The sequence below is a fragment of the Leopardus geoffroyi genome, chromosome D4, assembly GCF_018350155.1.
Source record: "Leopardus geoffroyi isolate Oge1 chromosome D4, O.geoffroyi_Oge1_pat1.0, whole genome shotgun sequence".
NCBI classification, from domain to species: Eukaryota; Metazoa; Chordata; class Mammalia; order Carnivora; family Felidae; genus Leopardus; species Leopardus geoffroyi.
The window spans coordinates 29709140-29731073 of record NC_059342.1 but is presented as its reverse complement, the minus strand read 5'-3'; the positions used below and the strand labels follow the sequence as shown (position 1 = coordinate 29731073).

The following is a 21934-nucleotide window of genomic DNA, read 5'->3' as shown; positions in this document are numbered from 1 at the left end:
GTCCTAGGAGGAAAGGGCTGTCTGAGGTCCGCAGGGGGTGGAGGGTGTGTGTGTGTGTGTGTGTGTGTGTGTGTGTGTGTGTGTGTGTGTGCACGCGCCCTCCCCGGCAAGCCTTTTCCGGAGCACTGGAAAGCGGTCCACAGAGGACCACCTCGAGGGCGGCCTCAGCGCGGCACAGCCCAGTGCCCCCAGCCCCATAGCCCCCTGCTCCCGCGCCCCTGCCCCTATTTGCAACCTAAACCCCTGTAATGCTGCCACATTTCTTAACATCTTGGAGGGGGAGGCGGAGTGGAGAGAGGCGGAGAGAGGAAGGGGGGGGAGGGAGCCGAAATAAAGGTGGTTTCCTCTTTTGGCAGCCGGTTTTGCTTTTGTTGAACATGAGATCTCTACCCCCTTAAAAATTACCCTTGGAAGAGGGCATCTCCCCTCTTCCTTTTTAGTTTTTGAGCCACCTCTTCTCAGAGCCTGAGGGGAAAGGGAAAGTTGTAAACAAATTGCCACCTTAAATCCGCGGTACTTGTCTGCCAAGCGGCCGGGTTCATTGTGTTTACGAGGCTCGCTGAAATGTGTGGAATCCAGGGAAGGCGAGCACCCAGACGGGGGCCCGCCGGGGCAGCGGCCAGCGCCGGGGAAACGCCGCCGCCGGGAGCAGCCAGCGCCCAGCCAGGACCCCCGCCTGCGCCGGCCTGGGCCCTTACCCTGTGCACTTGGCTACTTTTTACGTTTAACCAGATGGGAAGGGAGAGGAGGGAAAGATCCATGTGGCTGCCCTCTTCCGATCACAAATGTTGTCGTAAGTTGCAGATGGCTGCCCCACTTCCTAATTCAGCTCACACAGCGTCTCCCAACGCTATGGAAATGCGTCGCGAGTGAGCTCCGGCGGCCGCGCTCACCACGTGGATCCCCACTTACTACCACGCGGGGCGGGGGTCAGGCTCGGGGAGCCCGCAATACATTGTTCCCAGAGCGCGCTCGTCCCCCAGTCCCCATCCCTGCCGGGGCACCCCGAGAGGGCTAAAAGATGGGGCTTGACTTGCGGGGAAGGGACCCTTGGTTTGCTGGTTCTTAAATGGTGGGCTCCATCGCAGACATTGAGCAGCCCCTCCCTTCCCGGCTCCGGGGTGAATATTGCCTGTGATGAGTGATTTCTCTCCTCTCTGCCTCGGCTTCCCTTCCCCCTGTTCTTGCAGCCCTTCTCCCCAACGCCCCCAAGACACCTTCGGGGATGTTGCGCGGGTCGAGCGGGGGGTTGCCCCTGCTGTCGCCAAGGTGCAGCTCCCACGCTGCAGCCCCACTTTGATTTATGTCCAGGCGCCCCCCCACGCCGCTCGCCTTACCCGGGGCCAGCCTGGGTTCCAGTCCCGAGGGCACCCCCCACCTACGGATGTCGCGGGATCCGCGGGCGGGTGCGCGCAAGCGGGCGTGGGCGCGCGGGCCGCGACTCCCCGGCGCTCACTCCTCCCTTCTGCTTCATCCTCAGGGGAAAGCTACTGGCCGGAAAGCGCCGCTGTGGCTGAGAGCGAAGTTTCAGAGACTCTTGTTTAAACTGGGTTGTTACATTCAAAAAAACTGCGGCAAGTTCTTGGTTGTGGGCCTCCTCATATTTGGGGCCTTCGCTGTGGGATTAAAGGCAGCTAATCTCGAGACCAACGTGGAAGAGCTGTGGGTGGAAGGTAAGAGACCTAGCGCCCGCCGCAGCGCCCTCTCGTCCCCCAGCCCAGGCCCCCTTCCCGTCCTCCTTCCAACTGATAAAGATATTTGCCAGCGTACACCTAGAGCCTTTCTGTGGCGAGCGAGAACCCCCTGCCCGCACCAGGGGGAATTGTTTATTGTTTGGGCGCCTGGCTGGGAGCCAGGCCCGCCCGACAAAGGCCGCGCTGTAATCTACTCGGGGCGCTGCGCTTTGCTAGGTGTTGTGGGAGAGAGTGGCGAGGGCGGGCCGGCGGGGGCGCCAGGCCCCTCCGCGGGACGGACCACTCCGCGCGGCCGGGGACCCCTGGGGCCTGCCGCCGCCGCTGCTCGCCTCCGCCGCGCCGGAGACGCGGTCGGAGGAAGGCCTCTCGGCTCCTGGCTCTCTTCCTCGGCGTCCTTCCCTCCCCCACCCCCACCCACCACGTCCAAAGAGAAAGAAGGGGGGGGCAGAGAGAGGCCACCCCTCCGGCTGGAGGGAGTGCGCGCGCCCCCGGCGGCCGTGGCCGCCGCGCCGCGGAGGGCGGGGGGCGGGCGCAGCGCGGGCCTGCGGAGGCGGCGGCGTGTGTGGTCCTGTTTTTGGACAGCTTTCAACTCTGGGGGAAAAAAACATTTGTCTCAAGGTACAAAAAAAAAAAAAAAAGTGGGGGTGGGGAGGAAAGGAGTTGAAAAAAAACAGTAAAGCATAGACTGGAACGCATGTTTGCAAAGTAGATTAATGTTTCCTCGCGGGTGGGGGCTTTTTAAATGGTATGATTTGGGGGCAAGGCTGCGTTTTGCAGGCTGAAAGAAATGAGTTTTAAGAACGCGGGTTTGGAGGGCGGGGCCACGCGGGAGCTCTCCAAGGCTTTCTGCCAGTGTTTTATACACATTCCTCAATTTGGGGGTTCTCGAAGTGTTTTTTTTAAGCAGTTGTAAATTTAAAATAGATCTCCCCCCCCCGAAACATTTTACATTCTTTTGGTCGCACGGCTTTTTTGTTTCGGGGGGGGGGGGATGTTATTGGTGGTTGTTTTTTAATTATTTTCTGGAAAGTAACAGATTTGCTATTTGGAAACATTTAACCCCTAAACACTGCCTTGGATATCTCTGACAATAGGATGGGAAGGAAGGATTGAGGTAATTATGCAGATTTTTCAAAACAGAATTATCTTGAGCATTCCTAGGGAAAGCTACCTAACCCAAAATTTGGAAGCCTAAGAGTTATATGTGTAATTATGTGAATGATTCCTTTTAGAATGCTGAGAACTAATCTTGGAGAATATTTTGTTAACTATGCTTTGTTTATGAAGATTCAGCTCTCTGTGTTGCAAGCATATGGTGGAGTCTTTAATTGAGAAGTGACAATTAAAATAATAGTCCAAATAATTAAGGCCAGAAAACATTCTTGCTTTAAGTAGCTTGATAATTAATACAAAAGTATTCTTTGGATTGAATCCATGGGGTAATTTACCTCAGTTGAGCACTTCAGCATCATTGGTAGATAAAAGAAGGGTTTTATTGAACACCTATGATATCTTAGCACCAAGCTTACTGAGCACCAATAATGTCCCCAGCACGTGTTAGGTACTGTAAGGGTCACTGAAGTCTGTGAGACACTCTCTGTGCACAAATCCACTCACTTACAAAATACTAGAGTTGAATGGGCTTGCAGTAAATTTGAGCTCACGGTTGAAGTGGGCCATGAAAGTCAAATGGGGAAAAAAAGCTTCTGCGGAAGTGAGGCAAATTAGGGTGACCTGGAGAGAGAGAGAAGGAGAGAGGGAGTTCTGCACAAGAGCTCAGAAACGGGGTCAAGCAAAGCCCAAGTGAGTGGAGGCCCCTAGTGTAGTGGGAATAGGGTGCCATGGCTCATGTGTGCCCTGGAGCACAGGGCTGTAGTTCAGAAATGATGTGATTGGCTAGGCTGTGGGGAGCTGGTCGAAACAAGGGATGAGCAGAGGGGCCTCCCAGCTCTGTCCATATGTTCACACTGCACCACTAAGACCAATGAATTTGCTAAGTATCAGTGATGATGACAAAAGATAATTTTTTGCTGTTTTGAGCAAGACTTTTAGGTAGACCTTTAATACATGTAAAGAGAAGTGATGCGATGTATTTTCTTAAGATTGTATATTTCTGGAAGCAACTGTGTTTCTGCATTACACACTTCATTTCAAGTCCTGAAAGAAGGAGGAACATGATTAGGGGCAGTCTCCCTGAGCTGCCGCTTAGTGAGAGAGTATTAAGGAGTGATACCTCAGACACTCAGGACTCAGTTTGCCAACTTTGGGCCTCTGAGTTTTGGTATTTTCAGCGTGGCTCACAAGTTCTTTAAGCAAATGTTATTTTACTTAATGCTATTGCTTGTTGAGCAACTGCCATTACTGTTTATTATCACATGCCTTACAACTCAATAAAGTAGCCATCTATTATATTTATTTTTATAACATGATAGTGTATGTGGTATTTCTACATGTAATAGCTGAATTCTTGTTCCATTTACAATGGCAAAATGTCCACTTTGCCTACTAATGATTTAAGTCAACTTGGCCTCTTGATTTCTTGATTTGTCATCATTCATTCATTCATTCATTCATTCATTGGGTATTAGATTCTTCCCAGTAGAAGAAGCAATAGTTTCATAAATGCGAGTAAACCCCACCAGGGATCCCATGAGGCCACCATACCATCTTATAATTTTAACATAAATTCAAAGAAGAGGTAACAGTGAGGAGGTCTTGTTTATGATGTAGTGAGCTTGGTGTTCATATCAGCAATAAATAGTGTAAGCATTTGTTTTCAGGAGTTGGAATTTCCTGCTGTCCTACACTGTAGCAGATTAAAATGAGCAGCAACTCAGAATTTAGGTTAATTTGTACTTTAATCTCTTTGATAAATTCTTCATCACTATCAGCACAAGAAGTCTGTTAGATGGTTGTTTTCTTAATGGAGACTGTAAATGTTCTGAACATAAACATGGGTGCTTACTACTCTAAATAAACCAAATGAATAGAGATTGCGTATTTCCCTAGTTAAAAAGCAACAGACTGAGAAAGCATAAGAGATTTTAAGGGGAGGGGAATGCTGAGGGACAGCTTGGAAAAATGCTATTTCCCTTGTGATATTTAAAAATATGACCTGCCACACACACTACATAGATAAATATACAAAGGCAACTAGAGATACATATATCTACATACCTACACACGAATACATATTATATACCAGGTGATTCCTGCACAATATGTGGGGTTAGGTGCGCCAACCCCTCCACAATTAAAAATCCGTGTATAACTTTGACTCTCCAAAAACTTAACTACTAACAGCCTGTGTTGGGGCGCCTGGGTGGCGCAGTCGGTTAGGTGTCCGACTTCAGCCAGGTCACGATCTCGCGGTCCGTGAGTTCGAGCCCCGCGTCGGGCTCTGTGCTGGCAGCTCAGAGCCTGGAGCCTGCTTCCGATTCTGTGTCTCCCTCTCTCTGACCCTCCCCCGTTCATGCTCTATCTCTCTCTGTCCCAAAAATAAATAAACGTTGAAAAAAAAATTAAAAAAAAAAATTAAAAAACAAACAAACAAACAAAAAACAGCCTGTGTTGACTGGAAGCCTTACTAATAACATAAGTAGTCAATCAACACATATTTTGAATGTTACACACATCATTTACTGTATTCTTACAATAAAATAAGTTAGAGAAAAGAAAATGTTATTACAAAAATCAAGAGGAAGAAAATATATAGATATGGTAGAGTATTTATATCCCCAAAAAATCTGCATATAAGTAGACCTGCACAGTTCAAACCTGTGTTGTTCATATATCTCCACTTATATTTGTATTTGTGTGTACACATAGACTTACTACATCTATCTTTGTATCTGCCAAGATAATTGTTATCTTTTTAATATTGCCGGCAAATTAAAGGGATCCACTTGATAGGCTACATCACTGATTTGACTTTCATGCTTTTAACATGCTGGGGAAATGTGGCTTTATAAGGACAGTTTGAATACATTGGCCACAATGTGCAGACCAATATAAGCTAGATAAGTAAGATTCTGTCCTATTTTTATCTCATTGGTGATAAGAATTTTTTGATTCTCTTGTTAAAATGTTCGTACAACGATTGCTGCCATCATTGTAACAGCAACCAGTTTCTTTTAAGAAACTCAACATACATTAGATGTTAGCTTAGGTCTCAGGGTTAGAGTATTTGCAAGTCAGAAATACCAAATTTAGCTCACTTGTGAATAGAGTCATGAGGTTTAGTAAAAGAATATGTGGAATGATATTGTGGACATCTGCTGTTACTGAAGCACATGCCAGTGGTGGCAAGGTCCAGGAGAGACTAATTGTTATTTAAAAATAAAAATATTCGGGGCACCTGGGTGGCTCAGACAGTTGAGAGTCTAACTTTGGCTCAGGTCATGATCTCACCGCTTGTGAGTTTGAGCCCTGCATTGGACTCTGTGCTGACAGCTCAGAGCCTGGAGCCTGCCTCAGATTTTGTGTCTCCGTCTCTCTGTCGCTCCTCTCCCCCCCCCCCAAATAAACAAACATTTAAAAAAATTTTTTTAGGGGTGCCTGGGTGGCTCAGTTGGTTGAGTGCCCAACTTCGGCTCAGGTCATAATCTCACAGTCTGTGAGTTCGAGCTCCAAATCAGGCTCTGTGCTGACGACTCAGCCTGGAGCCTGTTTCAGATTCTGTGTCTCCCTCTCTGTCTGCCTCTCCCCCGCACATGCTCTGTCTCTCTCTGTCAATATTTATTTTAAAAAAAATTTTTTTTAACTTTTTAAATAAATAAAAATATTCAGCACATGTTCTCCATGCCTGCTCTGTACCACGCATTGCATGAAGCTCCAGAAAGATGTTAGTGAAAGGCCACAGTCCCTGCCCTCAGGACCTCCACCCAGCAGGCACATAGACCACTGGCACTAGGGCAGGGATGCCTCCCAGGACAGCCCTGACAGGGGTCTGAGCCAGGCACAGGGGCTGGAGAGGTGGGGGTGCTGCTGGGGCATTCCAGAACAGAGGAACAGCTCCTGCAAAGGCTCAGAGGCTGGGGGTGTGGCCTCCAGGAGAACTCCCAGTGCTTGACTCCAGTTGGGACATCCTGTCTGAGGCGGGGAGCCTTGGGGCCTGGAAGGCCCAGCTGCATGGCAGTATGGTTTCTGCTGTGTGCAGGGCATTCGGCTGAGGGACTACCAGCTCTTCCTTTTAGTCATTCTTTGCCTGTCTCATTATCTGTACTAGCATATTTGGCCTCTAGTGCCCTCCCCGGGACTGGAGTGCTTCAGCTGGATTTCTCTCTGGGCACAGAAGGGAAATACTTTATTTTTAATCTTGCCCATTTCTCTGTTGGCTTTTCCTTTTTTGCTTAGCACCCATATCTTCCTGTCTCCCTTAATAGATACTACCCCCCACTCCAACCCTCTCTCAGATGCAAGTTTGTTGTCACAACTCTCCAGTGGCAAAACATTCATTTATCTCTTTGAGATTTGTTTTTCCCCTCAAGCTTTGCCCAGCCCCTGGCGTCCTTTACTGCAAAGGGTTATAACAGCCTTGAAATGAATCCATATTGCGTTGTGTTTGGTTATTAACATCAAAGGAAGAAGGCACAAGTTGTGACTCTGATTTTTTTTTTTTTTTTTTTTTTGTTAAGGAAAATTTAAAAGATGTTCTTAATGCCTGCTTGATGCTTATAAGTGCTCTCAAGTTTGTTTCTTGCTGGTATGATGGTTTCATTGTTCTTGGCTTGAACTCAGGCAGTTGTAGGAAATAAATGAGCTTCACCATCCTTTCTTTAAGTTTAGAGCAAGTTTTCTCACTCTTGACATTTTTCTGGATAATTCTGTGTTATGGGGGCTGCCCTAAGCACCCCAGGATGTTTAGCAGCATCTCTGAACTCTACCCACTAGATGCCAGTAGCAGCCTCCCAGTTGTGACAACTAAAGATGTTTCCAGTCGTTGCCAAATGTGGCGGGGGGGGGGGGGAGCTGCACAAAATCACCCCAATTGAGAAGCACTGGTTTAGATAATAGATTCCAATTGGAAGACTCATGCTGTGCAAATGGAGGGCTTTTATTATGATGACATTGTGGCTGCAAATACATTGCCTTACATGCAAAGGAATTTTTTTTCTTTAAGATCATGTCCTCTCCCCATCTCCATATTTACTCATCTAGGTAACTAATTTTTTATGCTAATAATTTAAGTTTTTTGTTTTTCTTAGAATTACATTAAATATCAAATAAAATGCATGACAAGTTGACAGAGGGAGGGAGGCGGGAAAGACACTGTGTGGGTGGGGGCCAGCTATGCAAGGAAGAGAAAGCTTTATATTAGAATAGCTTTTCTTCAGGTAACTTAATTTTGAAGACAGACCTTGTTGCATTTCAAGAAGCGTAGGATGAAGGTTTTATTTAGCATAAAGGTGACTTTGTAAAAAGCAGGAAAAGACACCACTAAACTTAGTTCATATTGAAATAAGAGCTCCTTTTGGAAGCCCGCTCAGTACATTAGCTCTTCGGTGGTCTAGCTCTCCTCCAGATGTTCCTATGACAAACCGCTTTTCCCCGGGTGCCCTTTTGCAGCAGAACCAAAGGGATAGTGAGGGGCTGAGACCTTGAGCCCATATGGGCAATATGAGCTCTGATTTTACTGCCAGTTTCTGCTCTGCAGGGCTGTCAGTTTGGGTGCATTTCACAAGGAACAAGGGACACAAGAAAGACCTAATGAAATGCAGCGTATTCTCCTTGGTCCCCTAAGCACTTTGAAAAATTAAGAATATGTTTATTAGCTAGGTATTGATTAGATTGCAGTAGCAGGCGCACACATACAGGTGCAAGGAATTGTGGTTTTTCTTTTACATCAGGAGAAAAATAGCTGAAAAATTTACATCCAACAATAATTGCTTTAAAATACCAAATAGCCTCAGGTGCCTTCTCCCCAGGGCAGCTGACCCTGGGAATCTTCCGTGTCTCTTTACTGCCTGCCACTCTTGACCCTGCCAAGGAGTGTAGAAGCCAGGTTGGGCAATGGGGTGTTTCAGATCCACGGACCGCCGCTTGGAGGCTCCAGAAGATGACAGCTTCCAGATGTACGAACCGCCGGATCCGTTTGTTTGGATTATGCACCACAGCTGATGGCGAGATTAACGCTGGCTGGACAAGCTATGGGAGATTTGTCTGGTTTCCACAATGCTGTGTTTATATTTCATTGGGATTTCTCCTTCAAAGCTGACCTCCCCATGACCCCCAGAGCTCTGTCCACTCAGGCCAAGCTGTAACTTGTCTGCCCTTCTTCTCGTGTTGGGGGGTCACAATTGTGCAGCGGAAGGGGCTGCTTTCATGGTTTACCACCCCCCACCCAGCTCCATGCCAGCTGTTCACCCAGATTTAGCCCCGGAAAAGTACTCTTATTTTATGAGGGTGGGAGGTGGGGAGGTGGAGGGGGGTTTGATTTTAAAAGTCTTTTTGGCTTTTAAAACAAATATGGAAATGTTTTTAAATTACTTAAAAAATTTTTTAAATGTTTTATTTATTTTTGAGAGAGAGAGAGACCAAGTGCAAGTGGGGGAGGGGCAGAGAGAGGGAGGGAGACGATCCTTAGCGGTCTCCAAGCTGTCAGCAAAGAGCCTGACATGGGGCTCGAACTCACAAACCGTGACATCATGACCTGAGCTGAAGTTGGCCGCTTAACTGACTGAGCCACCCAGGTGCCCCTAAACTTACTTTAAAGGACACCATATCTAATAGGGGCCATTTTGCAGAAGTATAGTATTTGACTCAGCACTAGTGTGATACTATTTTGAAAAAAAGACATCCCTAAATAATCGCCATACCTGTGTGATTCTGTTATTATAACACTATTTCGTTTGCCCCTCACTGGCTCCCAGAACCTCTTCTCCCAACCCCCCTTTGCTCCCTCCCACCCTTCTTTCCCCCGACAGACTCCTAAACTGCCCTAATCATTTCTTCCCAGTAGATCTCTGGAGTTACTAGTGTGAAATCTGAAATGGTAGTAAATCTGGTTAATCACAAACTGACAGGAGGGAATTAGAACATGTATTATTTCAAACCAGCTGTGGGAGATACCAAATCCCAAGCTGCCATTTGCATCCTTGAGGTTCTTGTCTTGGTAACGGGTGGTACCCGGACCTCACTCTCTGATTGGGTCTTGTCAGCAGAAGATGTACTTCTCCTGTTGAAGAGTCATGGCATCCTATGGACTTTTGAAGTGCCATAGAATTCATTGACAAATGGAGTGTTAAATAAGTCTTGGTCCCATGTGTTTAATGTGTTGTATGGAGTATGAAGAATTGGGCCCCTTAGCATTTCTTGAGATGGTAAGTGAAATGTAAGCCAATACATTCCAACCCAGGCACCATACTTCAGGCTTTGCATGGATGGAACTCTCACCAAAGGCAAAAGGAACATGGTGCTTGGGCATAGATGGAAGAGGACAGATTTCCTTATCCAAACTTTGGCCGACGCTGCAGCATTAGATGGTCCATCCCACATGAGAGGTCCCAGAGAGCAGAGGGTTTTGCTCATGAAGGCACTTCCAGCAGTTCATACGGAGAAAGCTCCCTGGGATTTTCTTAGTGGGAAGCTTCCCTGACTACACAGGTACCATCAGGGTCATCAGGATATAAGCACTTTTATTACTTGTTCTTTGCTTTAGAACTTTGAGTTTGGGCCCTTCATCATAAGACCTATTTATTGCATTTGTTTCTCTTAAACTGGATTTAGGATTGTGTTTTTCTTTAAATGGCAGTTTGTTTCCCTACATGTATGTATCTTTAGGTTTGACACAAATAATTTCATCTTCCAAAACAGTAGAATGCTGCATTGGGAAACTGCTTGACTGTCATAGAGATTTTTAGGAAAGATGCATCCTGTCCACAACCTTTCAAGACTCTGACTATTTTGTTGTATTTGGGTTCAGAGCATAGCTGGAAAAACAGCTGTCATGTGTTAGGGAAACTGTGTCGTTTGTGGGCAGTCAGGCACCTGCTCATGAGTGACAAGTTAGTTGTTGGGGAGATGTATAATGTGGATGTAGGGCCCTATTTCTAGAAACCCAGTTGTGAGTTGACCCAGATAGTCCACACTGCATGTGGGTCCCAGAACACCACTGGCTATGAAGGTGAGGCTAGTGAGAAGCAAGTCTCCGTACCACAGCACAAGCTTGATTTATTCTCGTTAGGATAAATGAAAAGAAGCAGTAGGTTTCCCCAATTTATCAGCCAACATAGTTTTCAGTTATTGATGAAACACGTACAAAAGCAAGCAAAAGGAACTGGAAGTAGGCTTTGTTAAGTCAGTGTGCATGATTTTTTTCCCCTTAAATCATTGCTTAAGGGCTTCTGGCCCCTAGCTCAGGAATCCTGCCCAAAAATGCCAGATGTATTACACAGTCAAGTACTGCAATGTAAACAGTGCTCTGTGCCATGAGGCAGGGTGGTCCATCTCCTATTAAAGAAGAGCGAGAGATTGAGAGGGAAAGAGAGGTAAGCCCTCTGCAGTGGCACAGTTGTGGTCGTGTTGTTTGTGTTTTTGGCTGCAGAGTCAAGATTTGGAAGTACAAAAACCTAGATGAATTAATACTTTTTACTGGCAAAGAAAAGCAGCTTGAATTGGGATGCCAAAGAGAGCACGATGTGGCTTGGATAATGTTGCTTCATTGGGTCAGATAAGTTTATAAAATGTTGAACCGAATGGGGAGGGGCTGATAGGAACGAAGCTGTTGTTTTCATAGCAGCATCTGTGAGCATCACGCTTTTCATCTGCTGTGAGCTCAATTGAAAGGTGAGTGGAGTAAGGCAGGGAGAGACCAGCTTCTTTCACCCCCCTCTCCCGTGTATAAGAAAGCCTCCTGGCTTGGTGCACCTTCTGTGTGTAAACCTAAGAGGTATCACAAAGCTTCTCTGGTGTTTTGTAGCACTGGGGGGCGGGGGGGGGGGGGGCGGAGGGGTAGCCCAAGATCTATGTTGCAGAATAAATGGCCTTCCAGTTTGCTCCCAGTTCCTAGATTTCAGTAAAGCAGCTACTAATGATGTTCATTTGGAGGTAAGAAAGTAACTGGACGCTTTGAGCCACCCCTCCAAGTACAACTGGTTTTACAGTGCTGCGGGCAACCCAAGGAAATTGGAACGCCTAGGCATTAGCTGTACATCCAAATAATCTAATACTAAGCAGTCCTTAGACTTACTAACTTTAGGATGTTTAAACATTAATATGAAGGTATTTTGGGAGTTAGGAGGAAATGGGGTTTCAGTTTGAATTTGGGGAGTTGTTAAAACAACTTGCAACCTGCAATAATATTATCCTGATTTTAGAAATCCATTCTGTAGAGTGATCTGAGAAAATTGCTTTTAGGAACAGGGATGGGAAACAGGCGTTTTGAGATTCAGGAAAATGTAGGCTTCTTGACTCTGGCTCTCCCCCCACCTCCCTCCAGCACTTTTTTTTTTCTGTTTTGAACTCTCCCATCTCCCCACCCCCATTCCCTGATTTCCTTTGCTCCTTTAGTGGGGAAACCAGGAAATTTCACAAAATAGAGATAAATATCACACAGTGTCTTTTGAAATAAAAGCATTCTAAGAGAATAACAAAAGAATATTCCCTAGCTACCTAAGAAATTATTTCTTCTCTTACCTGACTTTTCTCCATGAGGTTCATACGTTGTTGCACTAAGTTTAAAAATGATAAATATGATGCCATCATTTTAAGGCTACACATGATCCAGAAAAAAAAAATTGCACGTTTAATATGTTGCTTAATTGCAAACAAAGCTTGCAATTTGAGAGAATTGGGATTAGGGCTAAATATCTATTAACTGCTCTTTCTAGAGATTTGGGGAATAGGATGACCCTTTTTTTTTTCTTTTTTTTTTTTTTAAATAGGCTACAGTTTCACATGGCTCCCAAAAGAAATCTCTCTCCCTTTTTGTTTCCCACACCAATTGATTTATCATTTTGCTTGCAAGCAGATCCAGAATGTTAGGGCAAGAACACACTCACTTTTTTCTCGTAACTTTTTTGTTGCGGACCGAAACCAGTTGACTTGAATAAATTTTTCTGAGGCCTGAATGTAGCCAGCAACGTGGAAAAATCTTGCCATTCAGGGCCGTCTGAATGTACATTTCAGCCACACAGTAAGCTGCATTGGTAGGCACTGGACTGCTAAATACAACCATTTTTCGCAGCAGCGAGTTAGACAGGTGATTAGCATAATTAGCACCGAGCAGCTATACATATGGTAATGCTGAGTGTGTAAATGCCAGCTGCGGTGTAAAATTTATGTCAGGGGTCGGCAGGGCTGTGCGAAAGTATTGTGTTCCAGCTGCAGGTCAGGGCCGCCAAAGCTTACCTCCTTTTCTCTTGTTGGTGAATACGCCAAACAGAAGAGAAAGACAGAAATATAACAGATACGGCTTTGATGGAACAGCCCAGTTCTGTGCAAGAAGGACTGTTCTATAAAACACACACATACACACACCCTTGCACACATTTGCAGAAATCCCGTTGCTTTCTCTACAAATCGTGTTTACTTCATGCAGGGTGCACGTAAGCGGCAGCCAGGATGCGGGTTTGGGGAGGTACAAGGACCAAGTGATTTTTCTGGGAGGAAAAGTTTCAGTCACTGAATTTTTACAAGGCGTTAAGAGTTGTTCTGTTTCTTTCCATCCTCTTGCTGACCGCCCCCCCCCCACTCCTGCCCACATTGTTTTCCTTCAAATTAAATGGGAACACCCCTACCTCCCCCACCCCCACCCCATGGGATAGGACTGTAATATAAGGTTCCAACAGCAAGACTTTCTTCCCAAATTGCTTGACTGGTTTTAGCAAAGGACTAGAAGTTCCTTTGTGTTGTTTTTCTGAGGCAGCTCTGCTCACCACTTCACTGCCACTATCAGACCCATGACATCCTTTATAGATAAGAAAAGAATCAGTAGGGCTCTTGCTGGAAAGGAGGACAGTCTTGAATGGTTCACACCCTTGGGAATGCATGATGGGGGAATTTATGGCTGTAACGAGTTCATGCATTTTCTCTGCTGTCCCCTCCCCTTTTTTTCAGTTGGTGGCTATAAGGAGCAGTGGTGGTGACAGAATATAGTTCACACCATGCTGACCTGGTGATGAAACTTCCTCGAGGCACCAGGGGGTCCTTATGCATCAGTCCCTAATCCAGCTAATCCTGATGGCAACAAAATCATGAAAGTGGCCCCCAGGGAGGGTGTGGGAGATAAAGCAGGCCAGCGTGATGTTCCTCAGGGCCCTGGGAGCCTGCCTGTGGAGGTGGGGACTCACATTGTCTTCTCCCCTGTGCGTGCTCAAGTAGGAGGCCGGTGCCAAGAGCCCCAGGCCGGATAATGGCAAGAAGACTGTTGAGAGCAGAGAGGTGATGTCAGCCCCACAGAAGCTGAGAGAAGGGAGCTGGGGTTAATGTTATGCAGCAGCCCGAATGCTGGGGTAGAGAGCCCGCAGCCCAGGCAGGCACTTGGCTTTTGTCGTGGTTGTGTTGTGTTCTGTTTTTATTTTTTGAGTGAAGAATTTAGGAGGCCTTAACTAAGGACTTAAAACTTGATAACAACACTGTCTTTGGTCCCTGGGTTCTGCTTCTTGGTCCAGCTTTGCCTCTGAGCATGCTGCTCTGTGTCGAACCCTCCCAGGCTTGCTCAGCTCCTGCAAAAGGACAGGACTTGAGTTTGCATCTACTTGCTTATAGACTGGAGCACTCAGGTGAATCTTGGTAGTGCCTGGGACAGTTCCCAGTGGGGCAAGTGTGCAGTTAGGGATAGAGCAGATCTCCATCCCGTTCCAGCCTGCCGGAAGCCAGGAACATTCTTGAGTCCACAGGCTGTGGCTTCACTCGGCCTGTCTTTGAGGGGGCGGGGGGGGGGGGGGGGGGGGGGGGGTTGACCGCAGCCCTCATTTGCCACAGCAGCAAGTGACCAAAGAAGAATGGGTCTCCTAACAGATGCAGTGTGATCTTGGGAGCTGCTGGCCCTGGAGAGAATACCAGGTGGGGGGAGCTGTGGCAGGCAGCAGGTCCGGTGTGGGCACAGTGCTGGGCTGACCTGATCGTGTCCGACAGGGTGAGTGGGCAGCTTCAGGGAAAGCCATTCAGAGAAGCAGCCTGGGCGGTAACAGATGGCACCACAAACAGCTGGTGTGGGGGCTTGTGGTGGGCACATGCTCAGGCCTGCTACCCCTTCTACCACGTTCCGCCCTCCTCACCACCACCACCCCCCTCAAGCTGTCCCTGGGGAGGTGTGGGGATGTGTCCTGCTCTTGTCTTGTTTTTGTGGTTTTCACTCACTGGGCTCACTTCATGAAGGCAAATTCTCTTTGGGCTATCTGATTCTAGCATTTTCCCATGGCAACACCCAAGGGCACAATCCCACGAGGAGAAAAACAGCCCTGAAGCTTAAGCAGCAGTTGGCTAGTCATGAATAAAAGAGATGGCTGGAAGACTGACTAAAACTCACAGCTCAGGAGTTTTCAGCCAATTGCCCAAATTACGGAATCTTCATTTTTTTCAGTTTAGAAAACGAGCTGGTGCTAATAATTTTGCAGTTACACCCTTTGGAGATTTGTAGTTTTTCACCCTCACAATAACTAATCGCAACATTGAAAGAAGGACCTGAAGTAACTAAAGGGGAAGAAAAAAAAATCTCTCTAGAGGCTGTTAGATAATTCATGGGATTAATCAAATGCAAATGCTCCGCTTGCATATACACAGACCCCATTTTCCTAATTGGACTCTGAGTGGGTACTTTTCAGGCTGAAAGGGTCATTTGTTTTGACTGATTGACTTTTTGAGGCTTTGGGGAGAATTAATATCTTATACAGATGACTGCCTGTTCCCAAGGCTCTGTATTGAGGCTGTTCATTCATTTATTCCTCTGACACACTGAGTGTGCGCATGCGCCTGGTGTGCCGAGATAAGTGGGCAGCGGGCGGTGCCTCCCTGAAAGGAATTGGAATTTACTGGGGAAAATACTTCGTTTGGTCCCTCAGATCACCTTTATGTGAATCACAATAAGCTTTTGCTAAAAGTTTTGTGCATGAATGCTGCAGCCGTTTATTAAGCTCTGCGCAAGGGCCATGCTGAAGAATGGTACAAGGTGGGAGAGCATCATGAGGGGAACATCTCTTGTCTACCATGGAATGGAACAGCACTGGCCCAGAGGTATGGACCTCTGGGTGGAATGGTTTCTCACCTGTGCTGGCCCTTCTTCACCTTGGAAAACCATAATGGTTTGATTTAGGGAGGAAAGGATCAGCAGAGCTTGAGCAAGAACTTCTTTGGGGAAGTGATGCTTTTTACCCCAGCTCTTTCAAAGAATTGGTTTAAGCCTCAGATTTCTGGAGAATTTGCAGGTAAAGAGGCCTAAAGCTGTGTACCCTAGTCTCTCTAACCCCCTCCTCCAAATCAGGCCCCTCTGGGGACCCCAAGGAAAATGGGGGGCTGTTACTGCTGCCCATGAGGTTCTACTGAAAAAACTATCTCCTCACAGTGGCAGTAAACACTGTGGGAAGCAATGTTGTCCTTTAAGCAAAAATGCCAACCGTTGTCCTGTGTAATACTCTGGTGCAGGTGCATTCTAAAAGCTCTAGCTATGAGCTTGACACAGTCTGGTATATGGAATTCAGGACTTCTAAACTCCTATCCTCAACTAGTGCTCAGAAGCCACAAGGCTCTCTCCAGGCAGTTGGACTAGGGTTGAGGGTCGGTTCCACCTCCTCTCAGCTGGGGGACCTTGGGCAATTGCAGCTACTTTTCCTCTTCTGTAAAATAAGGGTGATGATACATGCCCTGTGATGAATAAGCAACCGAATGAGTGGATGAGTTCAGGGTTTGGGAAATTTCACAACACGTTGTTAACACTCACACCAATTTATGAGGTTAGTAGTATCGTTTTCATCCCATTTCATAGAGAAGGTTACTGAAGCCCAATTATGTCACAGGGACTCGTCCCAAATCTCAGTGCTGCCTTTCTGGTCCTGGTTCCCACCACCTGACTGTCCAGTCAGCTTGCCCCAGCTTGATGAGGGAACAGCACCGCACTGAGCAAAATATTTATAAATAGGTAAAGAATGAGTGGGAAATGGGTTTGCAGATGAAAAACATACACAAATGTAAAAGGCTATTTCATGTCCCAGGATCCTGAGATAACATTTTTCATGAATCTTGTTCAAAGAGTTTGATTGTTATTTTATTGTTAAAAGTTATTGCATTTGGGAGAAGGAAAAGAATATAAGAGGACTTTAGAATTTAATGAATATGCATGTTTTGTTTTGTTTGCGTTGAGCTTTTTAATTCAGATCCCTACCAAGTAGCTTTGTTATTTTTCTCTTTTTGTCACATGGAAGTCTTTAATTATATGGGTTCTTTGCAGAAAAATTAAGAAGTAGTGATAACCCTCAAAAAGGGAAATGGGTAAATATTATCCATAAACCACCACACAGCAGTAGTGGCTGTTCACATGGCTGTCAGCATTCATACATCTACATCACAAATACTGGATCGTATGGTTCATTCTGCTCAGTAGTCGGAAATAATTATGCAGTATTTCATGAACAGATTGTTTTTTAAATAGAAAGGACCTTGACCTTGAACATGGGACAGAGAAGGGAGAAAAACCATCTCCCCCAGACTGCACCTGTAACTTCAGTCGCTTGAAATGGGGTCTGTGGGGCTTCCTGCTGATGGAGCATCACGCTGATGTGTGATGAGGAAGACTCACAAGAAAAGGAACAGCTTTGGGCTGTCACCCCGTTGTGATTTAGGATAGGCATTTGCTAGGATAGCAAAAATCAGGGGAGTCCATAAAGTTGCTCTGTCCAGAGAGGTTTCTGTTTCTGGTAGCTTGTTCCAGAGCACCTTGGGTGAATACTGATGTAAGACCATACGAACGCTGAGCAGCTTATGACACAGGTACACCCGAGAAGGAGCTAAGTCTACCAGTGCAACCAAATGAATGACATAATTATGGTCTCACCAAGCTCCAGCCACACTGGCCTCCTTTCTCTTCCTGCAGCAAGCCAGACATGAGGGCTTAACAGTTGCTGGTTCCTCTGCCCAGACACTGTCCCCCCCAGCTCATCAAAGTCAGCTTAAATGTTACTTCCATTTAGGTCTCCCCGGGCTACTCCATTTGAAGGGGGCTTCCCCCTTCCCCACCACCCGGTAACTATCCTGGCATTACCATCTGGTTTCCTCCAAGGCACTTGTCATCCCATGAGATTATCCTATTGATTTGTTTGTCTACTGCTTGTGTGCTTCACTGGCCAGCAAGCCTTTTGGAGCAGAGAACGCACCGGTCTCACCCCGCATAGCACCCCGCTGTGTAGCACACAGCAGGCACCTTCATATGCTCTCTGGGTGAGTGTTAGGACTCTTTGTCAAGTAAAGCGGATGTCAACGAAACTTTTTAAAAAGTTACCAAATAGTTTTGCAAAAATCATAGATGGAATGTTAAATAAAATATGGCCATGTCGTATGTAAAACCGAATTGAACGCTACTGAAAAGTAGGATACAGCATAGGTGCTGGAGGCCATTCAGGGTTTTTGAACTCCAGTTGCTCAATCTACCTATGATGAGAGTCTTGTCTTGGTTGAAAATGATTGTCACATTAGCAAAATATTACATTTATTACTAGAGCAAAGAAATGAAGGAAGAAAAAAATATTTTCAGTTCCAGAGACATGATAGACACCTTTATTAAAAAATATACATCTTTAAATATACATTTTAAAACATCTAAAAAGTGACACTATAAAGTCCTTGAGGTACGTTTTATATCTTGTAGGAAATAGCATCATTTTTGAAAACCCCTGTAATAAAATAATTGCTCGAATGTGAGGTTGGTCTGGAAGATGTAGACAGTTCTTTTCAGGAGCATGAACCTTGCATTTGATCTCTATTTTTGTGTGCACTCGTCTCTTGGATCCTCACCTTATGGGTTATAGTTAGAGGCAGCTGCTATAAAGCAGGAGAGGTGGGAGGGAGTGTCTGTGGTCCCACTCTGTTGATGTTTGTTTTTACCTCATGGTTGAATTCACCTGAAGCTCTAAGCGTCAGGAAAAATAAAGGAAGTAGGACTTTGTAAGCAGAATGAGGGATCGTGTGCTGTGCCAATGCTTCAGGAGCTGGTAGAAATATAAATGATTTATAGGTGTGGGGTATTGATGTCATATAGCCAGGAAAAAGGAAGGAGTTGAGCTTTTTTTCAAAAAGGCTATTTGGAGATCTTGGCATGGCAGTCTGTAGCTTTTCAGAAGTGACCTCTGGACTAATAATTGGCTTTTTAGCCTCAAACAGCCTTTTTATCTCCAGAGAATGTGGATTGAGTCTAATTCAGTTCTCTAGTTAATTGCTTGAAATAATTCATTGTGATTCCTGCCAGAAGGAGCCAGACCCTGCCTGCAGGCAGCTTTAGAACAGCATCCTGAAAAGGCCTAGGACTTCATGTAAATTTATCCTTTGTTGCAAGTTTCCTACGTTTTCCTGTGGTCTTTCTTTAACTTCAAATTGATTGCAGTATCCTGGGCAATTCCCCAGGGCATTTGTCAAAGTTTTCTGCACAAGGAGTCTTAATACTTTCTGTAACTGACTGATAATATCCTTCCCTCTGCCCCTCCCCATTTCTCCTTGCCCCTCCCCGCTCCTTCTTCCTCATCCTCCCCCTCCTCTCTCCTCTTGGACACACCCAACAGTATGTTGGGCCTCACCTCACAGTATTCCGCAGTGGCCTTGGCCATCTGCGTGGACCCACACACATGATCCTGCCAGTCTGTGAATCTGGACTAGCTTTCCTAATGAGGGCATTATTTGCTTTTTAGCTTGCCCCCTTGTTTATAAAATATGCCAAGAGAACTAAACAGCCCGCTGTTCCCAGTACTCCCTTACTTGCCCAAACCAAATGTTTATGTCCTTGAATGCTAAACTTGAAGAAAAAGGATTCCTCCTCGTGGGAAAGCTTACCATGATTGCTGAAGGCTCTTTCTACACTGTAGCTGAAGGCCTGTTTTCCAGTAAACATGCAACTTACCAGTGACTTTAGGAACTCTTCAGACTCCCTGTTCAGACTCATCAGCTGGCCTTGGAGTGTGTGTGTGTGTGTGTGTGTGTGTGTGTGTGTGTGTGTGTGTGTGTGTGTGTGTAGGGAGGGGGAGAAGGGTAAGGGGTGCTGCTTGCTCTAGCATTGTCTCTCTCCTGCCCTCCCGGGCCCTTCTGGAACAGCCCCTTCCCTGTGACCATATTGGATCAAAGCATGCTCTCCAGAGCACTCCCAACTGCATCCCCCCACACCTACCCTGTTGGGAAGTGACACTCCCTCCCTCCCTCCCCCCCCCCCCATACCTCCCAGCCAGGTCCAGCATTCTGAGCTTGGCTTATTCTAAAGCCATAGTTGAAATATAACCTAAGACCTGAGAAAGAAAACAAAAAGCGTACCTTGTTGCCCTCACCTGTAGCATGCCCCACTGTGCCCAGCCTCCTGGAGAGCCCGGTGCTACTGGGGCAAGGCTTCTGGGCTTGCAGCAGGTTCAGGATGCCTGGGGAGCTTCTGGAACACAGGCTGCCTGCTCACAGGCAACTCAGAACCTGGTACCTTTGTTTCCGGATGCTGACTAGGTGAGTCTGATAGAGCCAGGATCCAGAGACTGGCTGTCCTGGCCACAGCTGAGACATTTGGTTCCTCTCAAGTACATCTGATGTAAATCACATTATTTATCTTCTCCTGGCAAGTTTTCTGCCGAGCACACATTTGCCACCTTTCTTTGTTTCTTTTTCAACAGGGAGAAACATTTCCTTGTTACCTTTACTAGATTATTTAGGAGAAGAGTGTAAATTGAAGCCATTTATCTTGAAATGTGCTGCAGGGGCACATTGTTTACACAAGTGAAAGAAATTGTAACAGGGGTATTTGGTCTGGTCTGCAAGGAAAAGGTGTCTCAAGTTTTCCTTCCCCTTCCCCCTTTATACATATGGCATATTAGTTAGAAGGTGCACAAAGCACGTATGCATTAGGTTTGCATATGCAACAGACAGGACAGTTGTTCATGGCCTTAGTATTTTTTCCGTGTTTTTTCTTTTTTAATTGGTGAAATGAACATTGCCAGTAATAATAAAGTGAACGTTATCCCCCAAACATCAGCCCTGCATTTTCATGACCAGAGATAATTTATCCTGTATCCTGTACCTCTTAGTGAGATAACAGAACATGAATTCACGGGGATATTTCTGTTCTAATTGAAACCTGTACATGTTTGTCAGTTGGTGGACGAGTAAGTCGCGAATTAAACTATACTCGCCAGAAGATTGGAGAGGAGGCTATGTTTAATCCTCAGCTCATGATTCAGACCCCGAAAGAAGAAGGTGCTAACGTCCTGACCACGGAAGCTCTCCGACAACACCTGGACTCCGCCCTCCAGGCCAGCAGAGTCCATGTATATATGTACAACAGGTAAGGTAGCGGGAAGAAGCGGCTGGTTTTACTAAATAAGGTTGTGCTGGAAATATGCTTCCAGTGTTCAAGTAGTTTTCTGATAAGTGGAATTTTCTTAAATCTTGAATTTCATTTCTAGAGTTTGGTAACAGATCAAATATGTTATAATGTATTTTCACTAAGTATCTTGGCACTGTATACCCAAATGAGTATGAGTTTTCAAGCAGCCATTTGGGTGGCTATACAGCCATTCTGAGGATCTTTCCTGCTTAAGATATTTTTGGAGCAGTTACATTTTGAATTGCCTTTAGTCAAAAAGACTGAGAAAAGAGGGGCATCTGGGTGGGGCTCAGTTGGTTAAGCGCCCGACTTCGGCTCAGGTCATGATCTCGTGGTTCGTGGGTTCAAGCCCTGCATCAGGCTCTATGCTGACAGCTCAGAGCCTGGAGCCTGCTTCGGATTCTGTCTCCCTCTCTCTCTGCCCCTATTCCACTCACGCTCTCTCTCTCAAAAATAAATAAACATGAAAAAAAATTGAAAAGAATGAGAAAAATGAAAGACTTTACATATGGTTACTTTGTATTCACTACAGATATTGACAGCATGTGTCACAAAGCATATAGCGGTTGAGTCACTATGGTGAATTCTTACTGACGGGTAGGCAGATATGGTGGAATTATAATACAGCCTCACAAAATATTTCCCTTTAGCTTCAAAACTAACTTAACAGTGCTGTGGGTATAATAAAAGCATATGAAGAGTTCTGGAACAAAATTGACAGTCCTTCTTCTCTATTTAAACA

At 45.9% G+C, this 21934-nt stretch overlaps 1 protein-coding gene across 6 annotated transcripts in view; it reads left to right on the top strand.

Annotated features, from left to right (window-relative positions):
• PTCH1 (patched 1) overlaps positions 1–21934 on the top strand; it is a 71813-nt gene that overhangs the window by 8642 nt on the left and 41237 nt on the right. For 3 of the 6 annotated variants that reach the window (XM_045469996.1, XM_045469993.1, XM_045469994.1), the window contains exons 2-3: positions 1481–1673; positions 20961–21150. In XM_045469996.1, coding sequence (XP_045325952.1) covers positions 1481–1673; positions 20961–21150 — 383 coding nt within the window. Of the gene's footprint in view, positions 1–571; positions 794–1480; positions 1674–2227; positions 2313–20960; positions 21151–21934 lie in introns of those variants that run through there. The other 3 variants (XM_045469999.1, XM_045469998.1, XM_045469997.1) reach the window with 2 other exon arrangements.